Here is a 21,652-nt window from a genome sequence, read left to right as displayed (position 1 = left end):
GAAGTATAGATTATAACCCCTCCCCCTACTCCATGTTAGCAGAACCAGTCAAAGTAGATATCCGATAAATTTTTTACATGTTTCCTCTCACACTGATGTATGTTCAAGTGCTCCATCCCCCGATCACAGACTCTGGCTCCAAATGTCCTAGATGGCAGCGTCCGTATCTGTGATATTTCTGGACAGCGGGAGCAAGTGGAGACACATCGCCCATCTTTATAGATCTTTATCCATCTTAAGCTGCACTCAAAACCGTCTCATGCCGATGGTCATGAGCCAATAGACTGAAGTGAGATACCAGAGTGGATCACATTTCACTTCCTTTTCTCACCTCTAACCAAACAGAATAAAGAGGTAAATGATAACAAAATACAGCTACCTGAACACCTCTTCACTTCTGTGGCAGGGTTTGTGTGTGGGGGGAGGCTTGTGCGTGTGTGTCTGTCTTTTCATTTAGAAAAAGATGAAATGACTTATGGCCACACAGCGGCGCAGCTCAAATGTCAGGTTTGTCAGACTGACAGCTGCCCCTCAGGGGACGCAGCCCTGCTCTCACCTCCACCTCTGATCCCAAAAAACACACCCGCATCCCCGCACACTCGCCCTTAGACACAACCGAGTTCAAAAAGAGACGACGCAGAGCAACATCCACAGTCATTTCATGTCGACACACGGTGAGTTGGCTCAGTGAGCTGTGTGATGTGTGTGTGAACGCGTGTGTGTCGGAGTGAGAGCAGAGACTTTCTCCATTTCAATACAGCCCTGGGGCCATTAATCATATTAACAGGAGGCACTGATGATAACATATCTGTGTGAATGTACAATGTGCATGTCAATGGTGAGAACAGCAAGAGAAGAGACTAATTAATATTACTTTTAAGTTTACTATGCAGGTATTTCTTAATTAGCGAACATATATATATATATTATAATTTTTTTATATATATATTTTGTATTAGTTAATTCACAGAGTAATACAGGGACCTATAGCAAAGTTACCTTGAGAAGAAATACAACTTCATTCACTAAAATTATCTCAAGCAACCAGGGAATATTTGGCATTTTCGCTGGAGAACGGTCTTTAATAATTAATTGTTCCAGCTCTAATCTGAGGCACACATAAAGTCAAGACTAAAAAATAAATGGAAAAGAGGTAAAAGGAAATTAATTCAAAAGACAGAGCAGGCAGCCATCAAAGTAAAAAGTGTTTTAATGTGAATGTGGTAGTTTATACACGTCTCAAACTGGGTTGTCTCTATGTTCCTAGTTTAATTGACGGTTAATCTATTTTGTCCGGTGATTGATTGGTGAAGGAAGATGGAAGTCATTAGAACGTGTATCTTCACCAAGTCTGTCTAGTCAACAGAAAAATAAAGGAAAAAAGGAGCTGACAAAATTATCACAATGTTCAGGAAAGTGATAAAGTAAAACTGCACCAAATTGAATGAGTTCTCTCTTGGACCGTGCCTCGTCCCTCCACCAAGTCTGGTCTAAATTGGTTTGGTTGCATAATCCTGACAAATAAAAAATGTAGAGTGGCACTCAGTAGAGTGAACACCTCCGCCAAGGCCCAACAGTCACTTTATGAAACCACATTTAATTCACTAGATCCAGATTTTATTTTGATCCGCACCAAATTGCAGACACTCATAAATATCAGTCCCCTAAACACGTCTGATCTCCAAAAGTCTAAAAATTGGTACCAAAATTTAATAGGTTGTTTCCTGTCCCAGGTCGCATCCTTCAATCCCAGTTTCTTGATCATCCTTATACTAGTTTTTCTGTAATCTTGCTCACATAGAAACAACCCATTTGAAAAGAGTAATAAACAACCACATATTAAGTTAACATTTAAAAATTAATTTAGGGATGTATAATCTTAATTTGGAGTTGGCGACAATTCCAATGCGGCAACGCCAAATATAGCCCCACTTCTTTTCAGATTACATAATTTTGCCCGATACTGTCTGTACCTTTCAATAAAGTGATGCTTTTAGAACAGAGCGGCTGGCGTCATAAGTAGCTGCAATAGAGGGTAAGTGAGCCAGCACGGCAGCAGGAAGCTGCATCACTCACCACTTTGTTTGGGTATTGTTGGACCCAGCAGAGACAAACAGAGACTCCTCCGGGAGCCAGAGGAAACACCGAGAAGCAGATGGCTCACTAATAGGTGCTAATTACTGCCAGGAATCACAGCGTTCTCTGGAAAACACAATCCTGGCTTCCCTTTTTTTTTACTGCTTGCAACTTTCTTGATAAACCTTGTGGTAAAATGCACGGATATAAGATCAGAAAAATTATAGTTTGAGACTTGTTTTAATGGGATAAACAGTAGGAGGGTTGGAGCTATTGTGGTTTATCTCATCGCTCATGCAGCAGCACAATTAAACAGCAAAAGGACAATATAGAATCAATAAGGCAATTTCTGCTGTGTCGTCTGTCCCGAAGCAAAAAGAAAATTATTTACTTTACAGAACGTCAACCACAACTGATGTTTCAGTCAGATTTTTATATGTGAGAATAAACTGAAGAGGAAGAAACAAGTCAAATAGAATTTCTGTTTGGTATTCAAGACTATTTTTCTACAACAACAATACCTACGGGATAACGGAAGTGTCTAGTTTCCATAAATGTCAGCAACAATGTGCAATCGTGCACACACACACACACACACACACACACACACACACACACACACACACACACACACACACACACACACACACACACACACACACACACACACACATTGTCCCATAGGGATCTTTGACTCACTGGTTATTTATGAAGGCATATTTATTGATGGTCTCTAAGACAGACTTGAACGGTATCTTGGAGGTCAGAGTGTAGCCGTGTTGGACCACCGGCTCTCCATCAGGACCATCCCAACAGTCCACTACAGGAAGAAAAACAGAGGAAATGATGCATGAATATGGAAAACATTTATGTCCCCCCTCTCTCTCTCTCTCTCTCTCTCTCTGTACTGTTCTCAGTTTCTGTCGCTTCTTCACTGTTTATTTCAGAATAAAGGAAAGACAGAACATTTCAGTTGGACTTTGGATTTCACAACTTTTTCTTCTTTTTCCCCTCACGAACACTGGTGTTACTTGATTCTGGGACAGGAAATAGTGTGAGTAAAAGCAATGTTCAAGCAACAGCTTACGCTTCATAGTAATAACATTGTGCTAAATTTGTTTTATTCAGTGTTGCTGCAACTCTGGGCCTGTTTCTAATTTTATTACCAACACAGGGGAAACTAGTTTGGGGTTTTCATTTAAAAACATGAACAAAAAAGGGAAGCAGTTCCCCAGTTATCCATAAAATATCCATAATATACATGAAAACTCTGAACTGCAATTGTTTTATTAAATGTTACTGCCAAACTGAATGATACCATTTGGTGCATGGTGAAAAGAGTTTGTTCAAATTTCATTAAAAGCCTTCTCGGCCAATCACAATAGGCCATTAAAATGTCTGTGTGTTCTATGAGGGCATGACAATTTAAGGATCCTAAAACTAATGTAAATAAATGGTATTCAGATATCATTTACTTTTCCGATTGGGCTGAGTCACAACGATACAACACAATCACATTAGTGTTGTGCGGCATTGAAATGTAGACACGTGCTCACCCTCTACGCAGCGGCAGCCGGACTGCAGCACCCAGGCGTACATGTCCGTCTTGGAGTGAGAGAGGAGCTGGTCACCGGTCAGGTAGGTGTTATGAGAGGAGGCGATGAAGTAGTTACAGAGCGGCTGCTCCATGTCCTGATTCACCTCGTGGTGCAAAGGGTTGAAAATATCACATGTTGGACTGCGCATGTAACTCGTAAAACCTGAAGATAACACAAAAAAAACAAGTGATTTCAATAGGAATCAATTTATTGCAGAGCGCCACCAGGGGGTTGATATGTGTGGTTTAAATGCAGTTACCAATCCTTTGACATATCTCAAGAGCTATTCGATATATTGGCACTAATAGAATTCCCTTCCTCCTCAACTGTAACTTGTGTTTAGTGGTAATTAGCTACTATTAGCATGCCAACATGCTAAACTAGCATAGTGATCACAACGTGAAGCCAAACTATCTTGATTGCCCCATTTTTTGTCATTAGCCCCGCCTCCTCCATGTTATTCGATGGGACATGAACAAAACTAAGTAGTCAAATTAAACGTCAGATACATTTTTGACGGTTTCTGGCATTAATTATGTTTGAGTGTTGTATTTTGTGGTAAGTTTGGTTTTAAAAAGTCTAGCTATTTGATGCTACAAAAAAACATCACGATTGGTCAAGAATGTTGTTAGGATGACGATATAGCGACTCCACTCTATCATCACGACTCTGGATCCAAATGACGCCACCAAGGCAAGAAGCCAGCGCCCGTACGCGGGATATTTTGGCTGCATTTTTATACAATACAGGAGGAAAGACAAGATGTGCCATCAATCTTTATATAGACTATAATGAAGTCATCGTGAGCGCATTTGCATGCTGATGTTAGCATCTGTTCCTTAGTCCCACTGAGCTGTTGATTGTAGACTCTTATTCTTTTTTCTCTTGTAAATTTACAGATACAGATCCTGACGTCCGCAGCAGAACATAACAATGCGCTTTAAATTTTCCTTCTCGTAAACTGATCCTGCAACAGATTTACAGCAACCGATGTTCCCCGGTTGTTTAAAAATAAAAGTGGCCCATTTCTTTCTTCTATTTCAAACAACTAGCTACCAGATGTTATCGTGCATCTTCTAACAGTGACACCTACAATATCTCTTCATCAGCAGGTTGAGCTCCAGGAAATAACAGGATCACAGACAAGCGCATTACAAGCACAGTTCTGTGCATGAAGGAGGAGTGGCAAAGAAGAAAGCCTCCTTTCATCCAGGGGGGAGGAATAAGAATGAGACGGGAATACCAAGAGCGGGAGTAATCGGAAAACAAGCAAGAAAGCAGACGAGAGGAAAGAGGCAGACGTGGAAAATCTTACAAAAAATTTGATGCAAATATGGGATAAATCTTGTCATGGGGCCATCGTGGTAAAATCCAGAATTTAACAATACACTGTGCGACAAGAATATACTCATATGAACCCTACAGGACATAGTATGTACAGTCACACAAACATAAAGAGATCAAATATTGTAGGTTCCTCATCACACTGTGGAATGTTGTGGCAGTTTAAATCTGTTTGTACGTTTCTGTCACATCCGTGCACAAAGCATGTTTAAACACACATCTCAGGCCTGCAGGGAGGGCATCAGACATACTGGCGTGATCAGCCAGACACATACAGTGTTAGCCTTCATGCCTCCAACGACAAGATTAGTCGCACTCCTCCTCCTCCTCCCTCTATCTCCTCTGCCTGTCCTCACTACTCCTCTCATTTTTGTCACACTCTCATTTTGTCTTTCCCTCCGCCCTCATTCTGGCTTCCCAATTTTCTCAGTCCAGATACCCTCGTCAATCCTCACCCCCCCGTCTCCCCAAAGCTCACTCCTCAGTTACATGTGGCATTAATGGAAGTGACACTCAGAGATGAACTCTTTCCAGAGACAAAATATCAAAACGTTAAAGATCTAAATTTTATCTTTTGGGCCACACATTGTCAGGATTTCAGCTATTATAAAAAAAAATGGGTTGATACAATTTGCAGTTTAGTTAGAAAATGTTAAAACAGTGATGATGTAATTGTTATTAATCTGGATCTAACCTCCCCTTTCTTGAAGCCAAAAATTTGTTGAGTTAGTTCAGATCTTTCTTCTGTCAGGTTGGTAAATTTTCATGATATGATTTAAAAACCACTGGACTAACAAAGCCTGGATTGACGGTAAATTTAGTTTTCTTTAGATTTAAAAGAGTTAGAAAGAAGGAAAGATTCGATATTTTTATATTATTTTCTTTGATTCCTCATTTCTTCTGTCAGTGACTTATGAATGAAAGTGCTTTCTTTATGTCTGGTTATAGAAACCATTCTGAATCGGTCTTCAATTAATTAATTGAGTCTTGTAAGGCCGTGCAGGATGGGAATGATTCTGAACATATAATAAAAACCTAATTAATTTATTTATTGAAAAAACCAAGCATAATTAGCTGTTCATAAGCCACATGATGTGTTCCACTCTGCTCTTACAGGCTGACACCTCATGAATAAACTTGTAACTGTGTTATTATATATTAGCTGAGCCCAAGGGGAGTGAAACTAAAGCTGTGAAAAAGAAGATGGTGAAACCAGAGACATTTACCTTCAATCCCCATAACACCTCTTTGTTTATTCTCGTCAGACAGCTCAAACTTGTCCACGATTTCAGCAACGTACTCTGGAGTCACACTGATTATCTGCAGAGACAAAAAAGATCAACAGTTTAGTCTAGTTCAGTCAATTCCGTTATCCATCTATACTGCTTATACGCTGGAGCCAATCCCTGCTGACATGGGGTGAGAGGCGGGGTGCACCCTGGACAGGTCACCAGCGTCAAGTCAAGTTGAGTTAAGTGTTAAATTGAATTTATCTGGGACCATGCACAAAAACATAAGTCTCATACAAAGTATAAAGATGCATTAGCAGATTTGGTTAATTTGTATCTGTAATGCCTGGTCAGGTAGACACAATACAATGAGTACAGTAATACAAATACAAATTCTAAATATATGTAAATATATATATTCCCTCGGACAAAATGTCGTGCACACTCACCCTCTCCCCCCCCTAACACTTTTTTAAGAAGACAGGACAAAGAACGAATATGAGAGTTGAGAGAACACAAGATTTGAACACTGTGTTGGCCAAACTAATGTCGGCACATCTGTTTTCTTAATTTTTTTTTGGCATCAAGGGAAAATAATAAAATCTCCAAATGTTTGAACAGTATCAGGGAGAATGTTCCGTTCTCCAATGGCTCTGAATGAAAAGGCAGATTCCTCAAGGTCAGAACCTCTTTTCGAGATTCTTCACTCCCCTGTAAAATTCTACCTTGCAGCATTGAGACTGTCTTCATCTGTTCTCACTAGGGATGCACCGATATGGAAATTCTTGGCCGATACCGATACCGATATTTAAAACAACAATCTAGCCGATAGCCGATACCAATACCGATATTTGTTTATTACTTGCATGTGTGGTGTGTAACGCCTGGTTTACACCGGGCGCTGAAGCGCCGCCCCGCGCCGCGCAGCGTTATTCTCAAGCGCGCAGCCGCCTGGCTGTTCACACCGGACCCGCATTTCTCCGCGTCGGTCAGCCCGCGGTTCTCCACTTGTTGTTGTATGTAACCCGTTCAATGTCGGGTGTCGGGGGTAAATGACGTATTCTCCAAGCAAGCCTTTAGCCCCCCCCTCTCTCTCTTTTTATCTATATGACTGCTTGTGTGGCTGTAGTGGATGGGCAGAGGGGGACATTTAATTATGTGATTGGGAAAATTGGGAAAATTAAAACTCCAGGACAACAGAAGGGGAATACAAAGTATGGGATGCATATTTGATCATTTATATCATATCAAATATGTCATTTATATCGTTTAAAATCATTTTTCAGTCTGTTTCCTGGCGCGATACGCTCGCTCGCACGCCGAAACCATCGGTGAAGGGCGCTGGCGCGGCGCGGCGCATCGCAGCCCATGTGAACCGCACAAAGGTTTAACAGGGGGGGGGGGGATGGGAGGCGCCTGGCTTTCCTTGGCGCTGCGCTGCGCGGCGCGGCGCTTCAGCGCCCGGTGTAAACCCGGCGTCAGTGTACCATAATCTGGATGCCAGATTGGCAGGCTGCAGAAAACATACCAATGAATATCGGCCAATGTTATCGGTGAAAGTCAAGTTTATTACCGATACGCCGATAGCAGTAAACGAGGCGAATATCGGCCGCTACCGATATACGGCCGATACATCGGTGCACCACTAGTTCTCACCATTCTTACAATAAAAATTGTCCCGCAGTAGCGTTGCAGTATTGCGAGTTATTATGAACACCAGATGAATAGGTGAATGACAGATTAAATACTCAAATTTACAACATATTGCATCTACTTATAATACTGATGATAAGGCAGTGATTTCCTGTTCAAGACTTTTAAGACTTGTTTGTAAAATGACCTTGTTAACCTTTCAATGATTGAGATGAGAGAATATTACTATGAGAGAATATGTAATGACCTGGATTAGATCCTTTGAACTGTAGTTAATAACTAAATACAGTCTAAATGCCAAATGCAGTCAGAATGGTATCATCTTTCTACAATACATTTGTGTTGGTGCTAAATTAATTGACAACTGTGTTAAGCAGCTCATTCAGTGAACTGTATAACTGCAGCCTGGAGATGAGAAATACAGCATAATTAAAAATGACACCACTGCAATGTAAAAGGGCAAAAATGTGTCAGACACACAATGAAAAGACACAGAGGGGAAAAAAACAATTTTAGGCCTGATAGACTCGTCTACTGGAGCAGACTCCTTTGGGCAGACAGCTGAGACAGACAGAGTTACATTAGACTAAGGAGGTGGGGAAAAGAAATATCTCTTTTCTGTGGCTGGATATTAATGGATGATTCAAGAGCAGGAACTTTGCCATAAATACGTGTCAGCTTTAACATCACTGACGGAACATTTCATTGCCTCTAACACGAGACCGTGCATGACCGGCGTGACCTCTCACCTTCTGCTCGTTGCGCAGGAAGTTCGCCAGCTCCTCCGGTGTCAGGTGGTCCTTCCTGTCGCTGTACGCCATCATCAGCAGGAACAGGTCCCGTCTCAGAGACATCATCTTGTAGAAGACGGAGAACTCCTCGTACGTCAGCGAGCCCTGCTGGTCGTCTGTGTCGGCTTCCTGTGAGGGTGAGGAAGTGTTACGTCTTGAGCTATTAGTCCAAATCTACAAGAAGGAGACTAGGCCAGGGTGCTTATTATGTGTTTGATTCACACAGTCCTCATCTGAAACAACCCTTTTGTATTATAGAGACCTATCAGTGTGGTAAGAAAAAAACATCTTAATCATTTGATGTGTACTTTTCACTAACATGGATGAGGCAGGGTTTATGACCTATACCGCAGCCAGCCACTAGGGAGCGATCGAGACAGTTTGGCTTCACTTTTGGAAATCACCCATGTCGTCCATCTTTAAATACAATCTATGGGTTCAATATGGCTGCACAAGTAGTTTTAAGTAGACTGAAAAAACGACTCTTAAATCGAGGTACATTTTAATAAATGTGAAAAATATTTAGTGAATTGCTCCTCGCAACTACTGCCGGAGTGTTTGTGTCCACAAATGATGTTGGGATGGACACATCATGTAATATACATCATAATACATTTGCCTTAGGTCAGAATAAAAACCATCTCTACTCTAGAGAAATCAGCCAACATGATTGAATTGAAGCATAATGATAACTCAGTCTGATTATCAGGGTACCATAAGGTGTAAAATCAATATTTACTGTAGCCATAAGCTGATATTAAACCTCACACTCTATTGATCATGGTTTAAAATTAGAAATTATATTCTTGTCTTGTCAGGGGAGCAAACTCATCTTTTTCTTTCTCTCTCCATCTCCGTCATGTCGTACTTCACACCAGCAAACATGCACGGCGCTCCAGCTTTCATGACACAAACACATTACCTCTCCAAAACCTATTTTTCCTTTTCCTAACCTCGTGTGTCGCTCCATGTGTCTCACGGCTCATTCTACCCCGACAATTCACTCCGCCCGCGCGCCGGGATTCGGCCACTCACATTACCCGTATCTCACAGGGGCCCATTCGACTCCACACCAAATCTAATAATACCAGCTAATGCCTCCATCACACTCCCGTAATGAGCTCGCCGTGGGCATCGGGGACTCGATCACAGACAGAATCTACACACAACCAGTCGGATAAATCACCGTGATGGACTACATCAGAAATGCATGGATAGAAAACAAAGTACTCTGGGTATTCTAGACAACGGCAAAAGCTGCTCAGGTGGCATGCGCTGGTCCGTACCACTGCTTGAATGGAATGGGATAAATTAATGAATTGTTACATGTCATCTAAAGTCAGAGGATGAAGTGATTTACAGTGTAAAATTAGAGTTTGGTCCATTATGAACGGATACAAACTTTCAGATTCCCTGTATCGACTCCAATTTAACAGTGATGTTGAAGAGGCTTGAGGGAAAGCTTTGTTTGGATATTTTTTATCATATCAGTAAATTTCATAAAAGTGAATACTGTATGAAAATGTCACTCTGAGCTGAAGAAAGGATTCACTCTTGTAAATTGATTGTCACGAGACTCATTTAGAAGTTTAATGGCCCCGAAAACATTTTCTGTCAATCAGCCTTTTACCCTTTAAGTATCCTAAATTAAAATGTTTAATTATTTCACATGAGGGATTTCTGTCATTTAGTTTGTCTGCTCTTTTCACTGATTTAAATTGGGCATTGAGATTTGCAACCTCACATACTTTCTTGCACTAATCTGAATTTTGGTAGTTACCCATTTCTGCGATGTTGATAACCCAATCTATTTTATCTCAGTTTCAAACGTTTCATCATCTATAAAATAAAACAACAGCTCCTTTGTTCATGAAACACCAATGACCTCTCCTGTCATTTCATTCATGCTATTCCTCACCTGTCCACTAGTTGACCCCTACTGTCGCCTGTGCACACACCTGCTGGCCACTGCTCATAGTCCCCAGTGTATATACAACACTTTGTCATTGTTTTCTCTGCCTTGTTTTTCTTGCCTTAATCTTAATCCCTTTGGTTGTGTCTGCTGCCTGGCTGCTCTAATGGTGCTGACGTGTGTGTGTGTGTGTGTGTGTGTGTGTGTGTGTGTGTGTGTGTGTGTGTGTGTGTGTGTGTGTGTGTGTGTGTGTGTCTATTCATAAGTCTACATTTTTTCTGCCAGTTTGTTAAACCCACACACATCTGCTTCTGGACGTTCTCTCAACATCTGCAAACTTGGCAGACTTCCCCGAGTCCAATTTAACACATTTAACACATTGAAACACAAATAAAAACACTGTCTGTTGGAATAAGTACCTTCCCAAATAAATCAGTTTTTCAAACTCTGTAACAATGTGCATTATGAAATGTATTTTGGTCTCTGACACTGCACTTCAGTGTCCCTGAACACCATAACTCAATTTTAAAAAGCCAAAGAGTGGATTTCTGACATTACTCGATGTGACTTCTGTTTTAAAAAATTTAAGAAGCCCCGTCCTGAATCTACTTCATACTTTTCCTCTAAAAGTGTTTCTTTCGCTTCTGAACATATGAAATATTTCTCGCACATTTATCCGAATTACGTAAATGCACATAAAAGTAAAAAATGAAATGGTAATGTGACTTCTGCGATTTTAAAATATTTATACGTGAGGAACTTTCTGTGTTCAAATGGACTCAAACCTCCTTTTTGATTTAGGTGGTTTGATATTTAAATGTTTCTACCTTCCTGATTTTCATATAATGAGGCCTCCAAAACGAGTGTAAGAGCATATACTACATGTTAGATACACACGTACGTATGGGTACCACACTATTATCTTCAGACTGACCTGAAACATCTGCTTGACCTTCCTGCGAGGAAGATTGACATTCAGCTTGTGCAGAAGTTGGTAGATCTCCTCGATGTTCAGGAGGCCGTCTCCGTTTTTGTCCGCCTCCTCAAATGTCTGCTTCATCCACGTCACAGACTCACACGTTAAGGAAAACTGGGTATATTAGGATATGTGGCTTTATTCTATGAGCACTGTTCTTCTTATGACTCATCACAAATCATTGAATGCACTATGAATGCACAAACACCTCTGACTCCAGACAAATAAAAACAAATATTTCAGGAGCAGCGTTGCGAGGAGGAGGAAATCTTTCTTTGGAAAATGTTTATAAAAGAATCCCTCAGTAAAAATTGCATAAGCACAAACTTGTTTTCCTTCCTGGACACATGTTAACAGTGATGTGTATGTGACTCTTTCCCTAAAAGGATATTGGTTGTGTGTCCGCTGCCGTTTGGCCAGCGAGTCCTCATCACTGATCCCAGCCATCAGGTAGCCGAGGCCCGTTATCCAGGTTCTGGCTTCTTCTGCATTGGACGTCACCAAGTCGAGGGACTCCATGTGGTTGCCATGGTACACTGTGAAGCAGCAGGCCGGGTCAAAGCTGCTGTCCGCATGCCGATGGAAGATGTCTGATTGACCGCCCTCTGTCACTTTGTACAGTGAATCGATGGTGACTGATGAAGAGAGGAAGAGGGAATTTGTTAAAATGCCTAAAAATGAAATACACGTGAGGGCCGCATTAACAATCTCTGTTTTAAGAAGTGAAATGGTTCTTATTGGTAAGAAATCCCATATAGACTTCAATGATACAAACAAATACAAGTATACCTCTGTAAGGTACTCCAATTGACGAAATTAGAAGAACTTGAGATATCATGCTCCAGAGGTCAAAACCACGCGTATCAGGCCACCATGACCTTTGACCTCCCAAATCTGATCAGTGAACTCGAAAGGATTCTCTTTTTTTTAAGATAACCTGTTTACAAGTTAAAAAGGGGGATTTTGAGGTCACAGCAACCTTGACCTTTGACCACGAAAATCATATCTGTTTATCTTTGAGTCCAACTGAGCATTTGTACCAAAATTTCAAGAAAGTCCCTCTAGGCATTCTTGAGACATCATGTTCACAAGGGAACAGACGGACAGACAACCTGAAAACATGCCTCCTGGCTTACACCGGCACAGAGGAGGCATAAAAAAGCACGATTTTTAAATGTTAAAAACAATGTATTGTATGTGTTCATGTCCCAGTTTCACTGCAGGCTATGGAGGTCTCCTCAATAAATAAATATCAGTCACTGCTGCAAGTCACATCTTATAATTTTAACAAGAAAATTTAAGTATGCATTGTACTGGATTTTTCCAGTTATAAGACAAACCTGAAACGAATTGCAAAATAGTGTATTTATATGCTCATCACTAACTAGAAATAGGAGTCACACTTCTGTGTAGTGTTTGCATGTGTGTGCGTGAGTGTATTTACTCACTCTTGGCCTTCTCACTCTTGCGTGAGGGCTTCCAGCGGATGCAGGACCGATGCTCATCCAGGTAGAAGAGTCTCACCAGCCCTTTCGATCCTGCCTTCAGCTTCACCATCTGTGTCCCGGACTGCATCACACTCATGCATCGCTCCACTGCAGACGAAAACACAAACACTGGGGTCAGAGGAGCACTATATTAAGAAACAAAGGGAACAGGTGTCTGACTTTGTTCGTCCTCTCTCAGGAAGAGGTACGGCAAAGTGTCACGGAGTCGTTCAGTTAGCGGAGCAGGCAGCGGCTGATGTGGGTCAGAGTCCAAGCTGCAACAGAGACGCCACTGTGTGAACACACAGGGCTGCTTCTCTGTCGTCCGCTGATCTGCTCCTGGAAGCAGCTGAGAGAAGGAAGAGAGGGATCTCACAGAGACGTAGCTAATGTGTGACTCTCTGTTCGGAGTTTCACAGGAGGCCAACAGGGCCTGAGGGAAGAACATTTCTGCATCATGCTGCTGAGGCAGGTGGAAACTTACCGAGGGCTGCTTCAACAGAACATACCGAAAGATTATAAACTTGCAACAAGGTTCTCCAACATAACAACAAAAATAGAATTGATATCTGTTTTAAAAATTCTACGTAAAAAAACGTTTCTTTAATCCCTGCATCACTGGATCGTTAACAGACCTCACTACAGCATACATTGGAACTATTTTATCTTTAGTTAGAACAGTTAGAGAAGTTTGGGTGACTTATAAGAGTGTTTCTTTCTTTCTGAAGTGTCTGATAAAGTTTTTTGTATGGAAAAGGTCTGCAAAGTAAAAAGGCCACCATCAGCCACGAAGGGAGCTGCTCACTCCGGCTGATACTTCTGCAGAATCGTGATGTCATGTGATGTCAAGATGGACCACATTTGCATAATGCACGCATGGGGCTAGTCTAGTCGGGTAAATCGATAGCAGAGACCGATATTTCTCACATACACTGGAAGCGGTTGACCAATCACAACAGCGATTGTCAGAGACTGCATTTTATCGGGGGGGACTTAAAGAGACAGGAGCTCAAACCAAGTGATTCAGAAAGAGGCTGAAAAGAGGAGCTGCAGCAATGTGTATTTTCCGAACATTTTCAGGTAATAACCCAAATAAAAATTATGATATACAAATATGAGCACAATATGTCTCTTTTTGAACAGGCTGCATCGAACCAAATTTAATGTCGGGTAGCGTGGTGCTGGTACCAGCTCCTATCGTGTTATATTAGTTTTACATAGTGATGCATTTCTGAAAGTCTCTGCGCCATCAGCTCCAACACGAGTCACGACACACCCGCATGCTGGTTGCGTGTTCACTGTAACATTCTCACACTGAGCACAAGCTGATGACAGTTCCCTGTCTGTCTCCGCAATACGTTGCACCGCAGTATACAATATGTATGTGCACCATATACCGGGAAGAGAAAACTCCATCTCTGGCAGTCATCTGGAGTTGAAGGTTCAGTTAAAGACACTTGAATTGAGCATTAGAATGGGTGGAGAGGGATAATAACAGTGGAGTGAAGATAAGAACAGAGGGACTGCGATGATGCTGAGAAGTGACTGTGTGTTTGATTGCTTGGCTGCCTGCTACTGTCCAGCATCAGAAAAGCATAAAAGACAAAACTTCAAACTTTTTACTTTTCACGACAGCTGGTGGCAGGGATACAGACAGTGAGATTTCCATCCTCATTAGTGGAGTGTGTGCATGCCTGCCTGAGTGTGTGTGTGTGTGTGTGTGTGTGTGTGTGTGTGTGTGTGTGTGTGTGTGTGTGTGTGTGTGTGTGTGTGTGTGGCTGAGCATGAGCTTTCATGCAATATGTCTATTTTTACATGTCCCAGTATGCACATATAGCCCATAATCTACCTTAAAAAAAACACAACTGTGATAATGAAAAGGTAATATGCAGTTAATAAAATCCCTTCGGTGCACCCACGGCTATGATGTATTTAGATGTGTGGCCACAGAACAATGTTTTAATATTTGAAGCTATTCTCCCCCCGATGTCTTGTTAAGAGAGTGGAATTTATGTCTCTTTGTAAATGTAAAGATTGTGAAGTAGAAGTAGAGAGCAAAATCACTTCTGTCTCAAAGAGAAACACACAAGGTTGCATTGTAAAATAATATTCTCATATTCACAGGCTAATAAAACAAATTGTTATCAATCATTTTGGCGTGATAAAATACTCCTCGGTAACAGTGGAGAAGCCGCCACACAAGATTCAATGTACTGAAGGTTAATGTGACGTGAGAAAGTGCCTCAGTACAGAGGCGTCTGCTTTACTGGAGATTCTAAGAGTTGAGGAATATACTTGAAGGAGCTTCAGTTGTCAAATGTTTGTCACCATAAAAGGCTGGAGCTGAGTTTTCCAGACCAAAGGACAGACTGTCTTCAAATGGACCAAATCTCTAAGAGACACATGCACGTACGAAAATTTGTGGAGCTACAATAATCTGTACTGAAAGTTTGAGACTTAAAAATGAAAAATGGTGGGGTTAGGGTCTCAAGAGCTAGTCATCCAAAACACTGCACTTCTTAGGGTCCTTGGAAATAAGGACCCTTGTGTGGACACTACAACCAGATACATAAGCCTGTTTACAGTCAGAGTCCACCAATGGCAAATTTAACTGATTGGACAAAGTTTAAGAAAAAACTAACAAACAATAACATTTAATCAACAAAATCCGAGAAAGTCTCTGTAGACTTTCACAATAAAAAGGCAATGAGGCACCAATCAAGGTAAAGGTATAAAAGCATTTCTACAGCAGAACCTCTGTGGCCTCAATAACTGTAAATAGAAGGTTTTGAACCTCTTAGTAGATTTGGACAAATTGAAGACCCTGTTAAAAAACAAGGATGGACAGATTCAAGGTCTTCACATTTTACATCTTCAAACTGTAACCTTGGAAAATGACAAAACCTTTCTAACCTTACAAGGATGCAGAGAAGTGCGCACAAGATGCAGGCATTCGCACACAAAATGAAAAATAAATTATATTCTGTGATGACAGGGTGATTATCTTCAAAGTCAAATAAAGTCAAATCTCTCCTGCATTCAAAACCCATGTTTAAGTACTTAAGAACACGTGCTGAGTATAGAGCACTTGTTAACAGGCTCTCTGTCCTGGGGACAAGCTAAGCAATGACACAAATTTAATTTTCGATATTTCTCAAGTCGAAGATGCTCACACACACAGACACACACACACACACACACACACACACACACACACACACACACACACACACACACACACACACACACACACACACACACACACACACACACACAGGCTTGAGCACATGAATCTGAGCCCTGCAGTCCCCCAAGGTGCATGACAAATCATGAATGCAGTAATGGTCCCACAGCCTGCTGGGTTGACAACACAATGGAGTATGTGGGGAGAGAAACGAGCAGCCAAACGACTAAAGCAGTGAACTTGGGTTCTGATTCCTACGGGATATTCCCTTCTAACACATTTCACTGTTGGTTTAGTGAGGTCTCCACCAGAGACACATCCGCTCATGGTCCAGGTAAAAAACTAAAGTCTGTTCAAAGGTTGTGCAAATTGTTGTTTCCAGCAAGTCTGGGATAAAAGTGAATGACAAATACAGTCTGGTAAGATTAGACTACTTTAGTTTCTAAGTTAGTTTGGTGGCATGGTGGTCCAGCGGTTGGCACTTTGCCCCACAACAAGAAGGTTCTTATAGGGTGTGTTGTATGTTCTCCATGTGTCTGCATGAGCTTTTTCCATCTTCCTCCCACAGTCCAAAGACATCCATCCATCCATTATCTATAATGCTTATCCTTTGAGGGTCGGTGGGAGGCTGGAGCCAACCCCAGCCAACACTGAGCAAAAGGCGGGGTATACCCTGGACAGGTTGCCATGGCGATTCACATGGCCAGCATATAGAGACAAGCAACCTATGGTCAAGAATTTAGAGTCTCCAGTGAAAACCCATGCCAACTCAGGGAAAACATGCAATTCCACACAGACAGACCCAAGCCAAACTGGTACTGTAAACCAGGAACCATCTTGCTGAGAGCTGACACTGTAACATTGTGCAGGACATGCAGCTGAGGTTAACTGGGGACTCTAAATTGTTAATGTGAATGGTTGATGGTTATTTGTCTCTATCGGCCCTGCAACCTGTCCGGGATGCACCCTGCCTCTTACCCGTGACCCTCAAAGATAAGCGGTGTAGATAATGGATGGACGGTTGGCTAGTTTCGTTTTAATGGAATGCAAAGGTCATCTTTTATAGCATAGCACAGCTTCTATGCTTGAAGTTATGTAAAGTACAAAGGATTACAAATGTGACCATCTGACATGAGAGGCACAAAGTATTCATTTATTTTTTTCAAAATCGCCTCGGAGGGACTATCATTGTGTTTCTGTCCACCTGATGAATTCAAGCCCAGTATTCACCCTTTTTAGGTTCTGTTCCCCCATCATCCTCTGAGGGAAATATCTGGTTCTGTAACTGCTAAATGACCCACGTTCGCCAGATATTCACCAACTTTGTCTGTCTGCCATCTTGGAGCTGTAAGTGCACCAGCTACCAACAGCTGCCTTTTGTGGCTGGACTTTAGGTCGATAAGAGCAGTGAAAGAAACCTGATAAATTGCAGCCATGAAATCAAAACAATGAGTTTAAATAAATGACTAAAAGGATCCATGGAGCTGGAGATTAGTCATCATTATTTGATCCACTATCAATATCTAAATATTGATTGTGATGACCTGTCAGAACAGCGTCATCCTGAGAAGACGATCAAAATTTGCAAAGGACCGTGTTACTTGATGAATTTAGACAAAAGACACAGGGGTTTTCTCAGGTTATTGTATATGAAGATGAATCAGGAAGAAAATGGTAAATTAATACATTATATTATTGTACCTACATAGACACACATATATACACAAACAAAACACTTAAGTTTCCTGTGTGGCACTACGGTTTCCTACCAGTTTATTATCTAATAAACCATAGAACAGATTAGACTCAAGTCTTATACCCAGAGGAACTACAACACTAATACAGATTAAATGCTACATCTATATTCTATATTGAGTTATTTGAAGTGTTTTGAATATGTAGCACATTGTAGAGATTAATACAAACTCATATGTGCTCTAATGAATAAGCTGGTACTTTATAGTGTATAATATGTGACACTGAAGACACAGAGAGACTGGGAGGGGAAAATAATTAATGAGAAATGGGAAAATAGGTTGTGTTACATTATTCATCTCACAAAGCCACTTCTGGAATTCATTCAGTCATTAAATTGATAGGTCAATGAAAATCATGTCATCCAAGTGTCCGCAAGCCCAGACGTTCATATTCATATAAGCTAGCGGTCGAGCCACAAGTCGATGTGTCCGAGGGTCCATGAACGCACCTCGTAGGAAGATATCAGAGGACATTTAGACTAAATACATGACGCCGTTTCAAGTCGAGTATAAATGTCGGGGCTTGCAGACACTTGGATGACACCACACGAGCAGTATGGAGGCATCTTGTGTTTTTTCTGTTGTTTTATTACGTCTGAAGTATAAGTCGCCGGTGACATCAAATGTATCTGATTCGGCTGCAACAAAGTTTGGCCCTGAGACTCCAGAAGTGTTTTGTGGACTCAAACTCTTCACCCACCCCTCCATCGGCATAGTGGTGAGTAGATGATGAGTGAATTTAGATTTTTCACTCAACTATCCCTTTAACGATGGGATTCAGTGGGGGTAACTGTCAAATATGGGTTTGCTTTAGTATTGATCAAACCCACAGCCTCTGCTCTGCTGAACAGGCATGTTCTTCTGGGTCTTCGATCCCTCCCTACAAAATCCATGATTTAGGCGAGAAAAACATCTAATGACAGTCTAGCTCTGATATGTAAGATCATAAATCAGGCTCAAAGTGAATCAATGTTAGTTTTCCATGCATGCCCATTCTCCCAACTATTCCCTTTGAGTATAAGTATGTAAAAGTGTGTTTTTTCAGTCAGTCACACATTTCACAAGAAAAAGATAAAAGGGAATACGGAAGAAGTCTGTCTCTTTTTTTATCCAGCTCGACATCGAACACCAGGCAGCTCTCTGAGGAGAACTGACATGTACAGGTTTCAGTGTCTCGGTTTCTTCATGTCGAAACGCAACTAAAAATAAGCTCACACACATGCTTCTCCTTGCATTTCCCTGTCTATTAGAGTTAAGTACAGTTTACATTTCAATTCAACCGCAGTACAAATACCTGGAATAGGGCATCGATACCCAATGGTACGTTTTTTCGGTACTTTGCTCTCTCTGTAATACCAGAAAATCTCATTTCACGTTGCGCAGTAAAATGCGTATTGAAAAAATAGGTACAGTATGTACATTAAAGTTGTTTGCGATCTGCTAGTTAACCGAGGGAAGAAGAAGTTGTAAAAGAACTTTGATGCAGCTAGTTGCTCCACTCATGTTAGTAAAAATGCTAACAAAGTATAAGCTAACCAACAGTGAAGCCATAACTTTTCCAACTGGCTAATTAATTACCTGAAGTCAATGTCGGTCAAGCCGTTGATCTAAGTATTATCACTATTCTCCCCCATTGCCCCAAGTTGCAACTGTAATGCAACTATGAGATGGAATTTCAACTCGGAAAGTCGGAGGAACCTCACCTACCCGACTTCAAAATCCAAGATGGCTGCGCCGTTTATCATTTATGATTTAACTTTCTCTCTTAACAATCAATTTAACACGAATCAGTGCAAGGTTGTACCGACGTAATTCGTTTGGTACCCTTAAAAGAGTTCAGTACGCAACCCTACTGTCTATCCCTATTACTCCTTGACATATCTGCAGGCGTTCTCCAGACGATTTACTCTCCATCAGCATGATAAGGACCATTAAGAGTCAAACCTCTCTCCTAGTTAAACGGAAGATTACAAAGCAGACGACCCCAAGAGAAGAGGAAGGAGGGTGAATATCTGCCACCTAGAGTGGAGCTGCCTCGTAATCAAAGATGAAAACTAATATGAGTGTCTCTCAGAGGACCGGTGATGGTGGAAGCGCCCTTCACATCTCAGCTCCCGTATCTTGTCCCATTCTCCCTCAAGCATTACTGCTCAGACCGTCTGAGCACGAGAATGAAAATTTACAGTTTTTTTTAACAATTCTTTTCAGTGCTAACCTGACATTTATATGCCAGTTATCCCCAGGTACCAATCTTCATGCTTTGCTGTCTGTGGCCGTGGCATCTGTGCACCTGCGATTTCTCCTTGCAAAGACGCCCACAGACGACAAGTCCACCCAAGTGTAAAAAGATGTGATTTTCAGCTAGCTGCGAGAATAAAAAGAAATATGTGAAGCATCTTTTTTTTTTTTTTACATCTGACTCCCATTTGACGTCTGTGTGTGCGTTTACTTGGCAGCATTTGTGCTTGTGTGCATACACGAGTGTGCACAAGTAAAAACTCATCACCTCTGTCGGCCCAGAGCAGAGAGGACAGATCAAAGCTTTGTCTAGCCACAGCGGCTCTAATTCAAACATATTTTAATGGAGCTGGTGAAAGAAAGGCCTCTGTGATAACCTGATGAACAAAGCCCGACCTCACTTAGATCCAGACAATACGGATTAGGTCAGGACTGCAAACACACAACACAAAGCACCTGGCATCACATTATCATCAGTTTATCATTTTCAATTTTAACTGTCATTTTAAATCTCAATATGACATGAGATTCCCCTTGGCCGTCCCTGTTGCCTCATTTCTATGAGGATTTAATTAGTGAGAGCTAAGTGAGAGCTCTGTGTGAGATCTCTGGTGAGATTCGGTCAGGCGGTGATGACTGGAATAGACCACAGTCCAAAGACTTATCTTAATCTATTCATTACTACATAAATTCATATTCAGCGGCATCTGCCTGATCTTTCATGCACTATTCATGTGACATAAGGCACCAGCACCTGAACTATCCCAGCCAGTTCTACTGTTGATGAAACACAACAGGGGCAGGAATCAAACCAAAATAAAACTGAACGGAGGAGAGGCGCCCTAATTTTTTCACATAATGCTCTGTTTCCCCTGTTTAGCCCTCGTGACCCGCAGGTTTGTTTTGTGTGCTGAAGTTTAATGAAAATGTGATTCGGCTGTGGTTCACTGAGTGTCCACAGGACAAAATGAATGACATTTACACATGATTATGGTTACGACAAGTGGGAAGGCGCTCAGAAATCAACACACAAACAAGACAAATCTTCTCTTGCATGTAATAAGCATCAGCTCATTAAGACAAGCTTTCTGCAGGTTCAAAGTTATGGTCACAGAAAGTGAGCAATTCGATCAGCCTGGGGATATTCTGATACATAAACATGAGCTTCTGCTCTTTTCCACTGCTATAAATAGCAGCAGCAGGAGATATGTTCAATATGCAATATGTTTTTCCTCATGCACACGTTTGATCAATGGAAGACAAATTGTTAAAATATATTTAAGAAGAGTTTTTTGCAGAGAATTTGCCAACTTTAGCAAAACAGATCACAAAAAAAAAGCACTTATACGTGATAGATACATGTTACAGTTACATGTTTCCTTCTGTGAGACACTTTATAGACTCGTT

General features: G+C 41.3%; 1 protein-coding gene across 6 annotated transcripts in view; it reads right to left on the bottom strand.

Annotated features, from left to right (window-relative positions):
- plch1 (phospholipase C, eta 1) overlaps nucleotides 1–21,652 on the bottom strand; it is a 61,152-nt gene that overhangs the window by 21,436 nt on the left and 18,064 nt on the right. For all 6 annotated transcript variants that reach the window (XM_034603879.1, XM_034603878.1, XM_034603880.1 and 3 more), the window contains 7 exons: nucleotides 13,028–13,174; nucleotides 11,971–12,214; nucleotides 11,538–11,667; nucleotides 8,650–8,820; nucleotides 6,245–6,338; nucleotides 3,633–3,836; nucleotides 2,776–2,896 (listed from right to left, as the gene is read on the bottom strand). In XM_034603879.1, coding sequence (XP_034459770.1) covers nucleotides 2,776–2,896; nucleotides 3,633–3,836; nucleotides 6,245–6,338; nucleotides 8,650–8,820; nucleotides 11,538–11,667; nucleotides 11,971–12,214; nucleotides 13,028–13,174 — 1,111 coding nt within the window. The remainder of the gene's footprint in view (nucleotides 1–2,775; nucleotides 2,897–3,632; nucleotides 3,837–6,244; nucleotides 6,339–8,649; nucleotides 8,821–11,537; nucleotides 11,668–11,970; nucleotides 12,215–13,027; nucleotides 13,175–21,652) is intronic.

This window comes from Hippoglossus hippoglossus, chromosome 13 (genome assembly GCF_009819705.1).
Source record: "Hippoglossus hippoglossus isolate fHipHip1 chromosome 13, fHipHip1.pri, whole genome shotgun sequence".
Classification (NCBI taxonomy): Eukaryota; Metazoa; Chordata; class Actinopteri; order Pleuronectiformes; family Pleuronectidae; genus Hippoglossus; species Hippoglossus hippoglossus.
The sequence above is the reverse complement of the archived record's forward strand: the minus strand, read 5'-3'. Positions and strand labels throughout refer to the sequence as shown.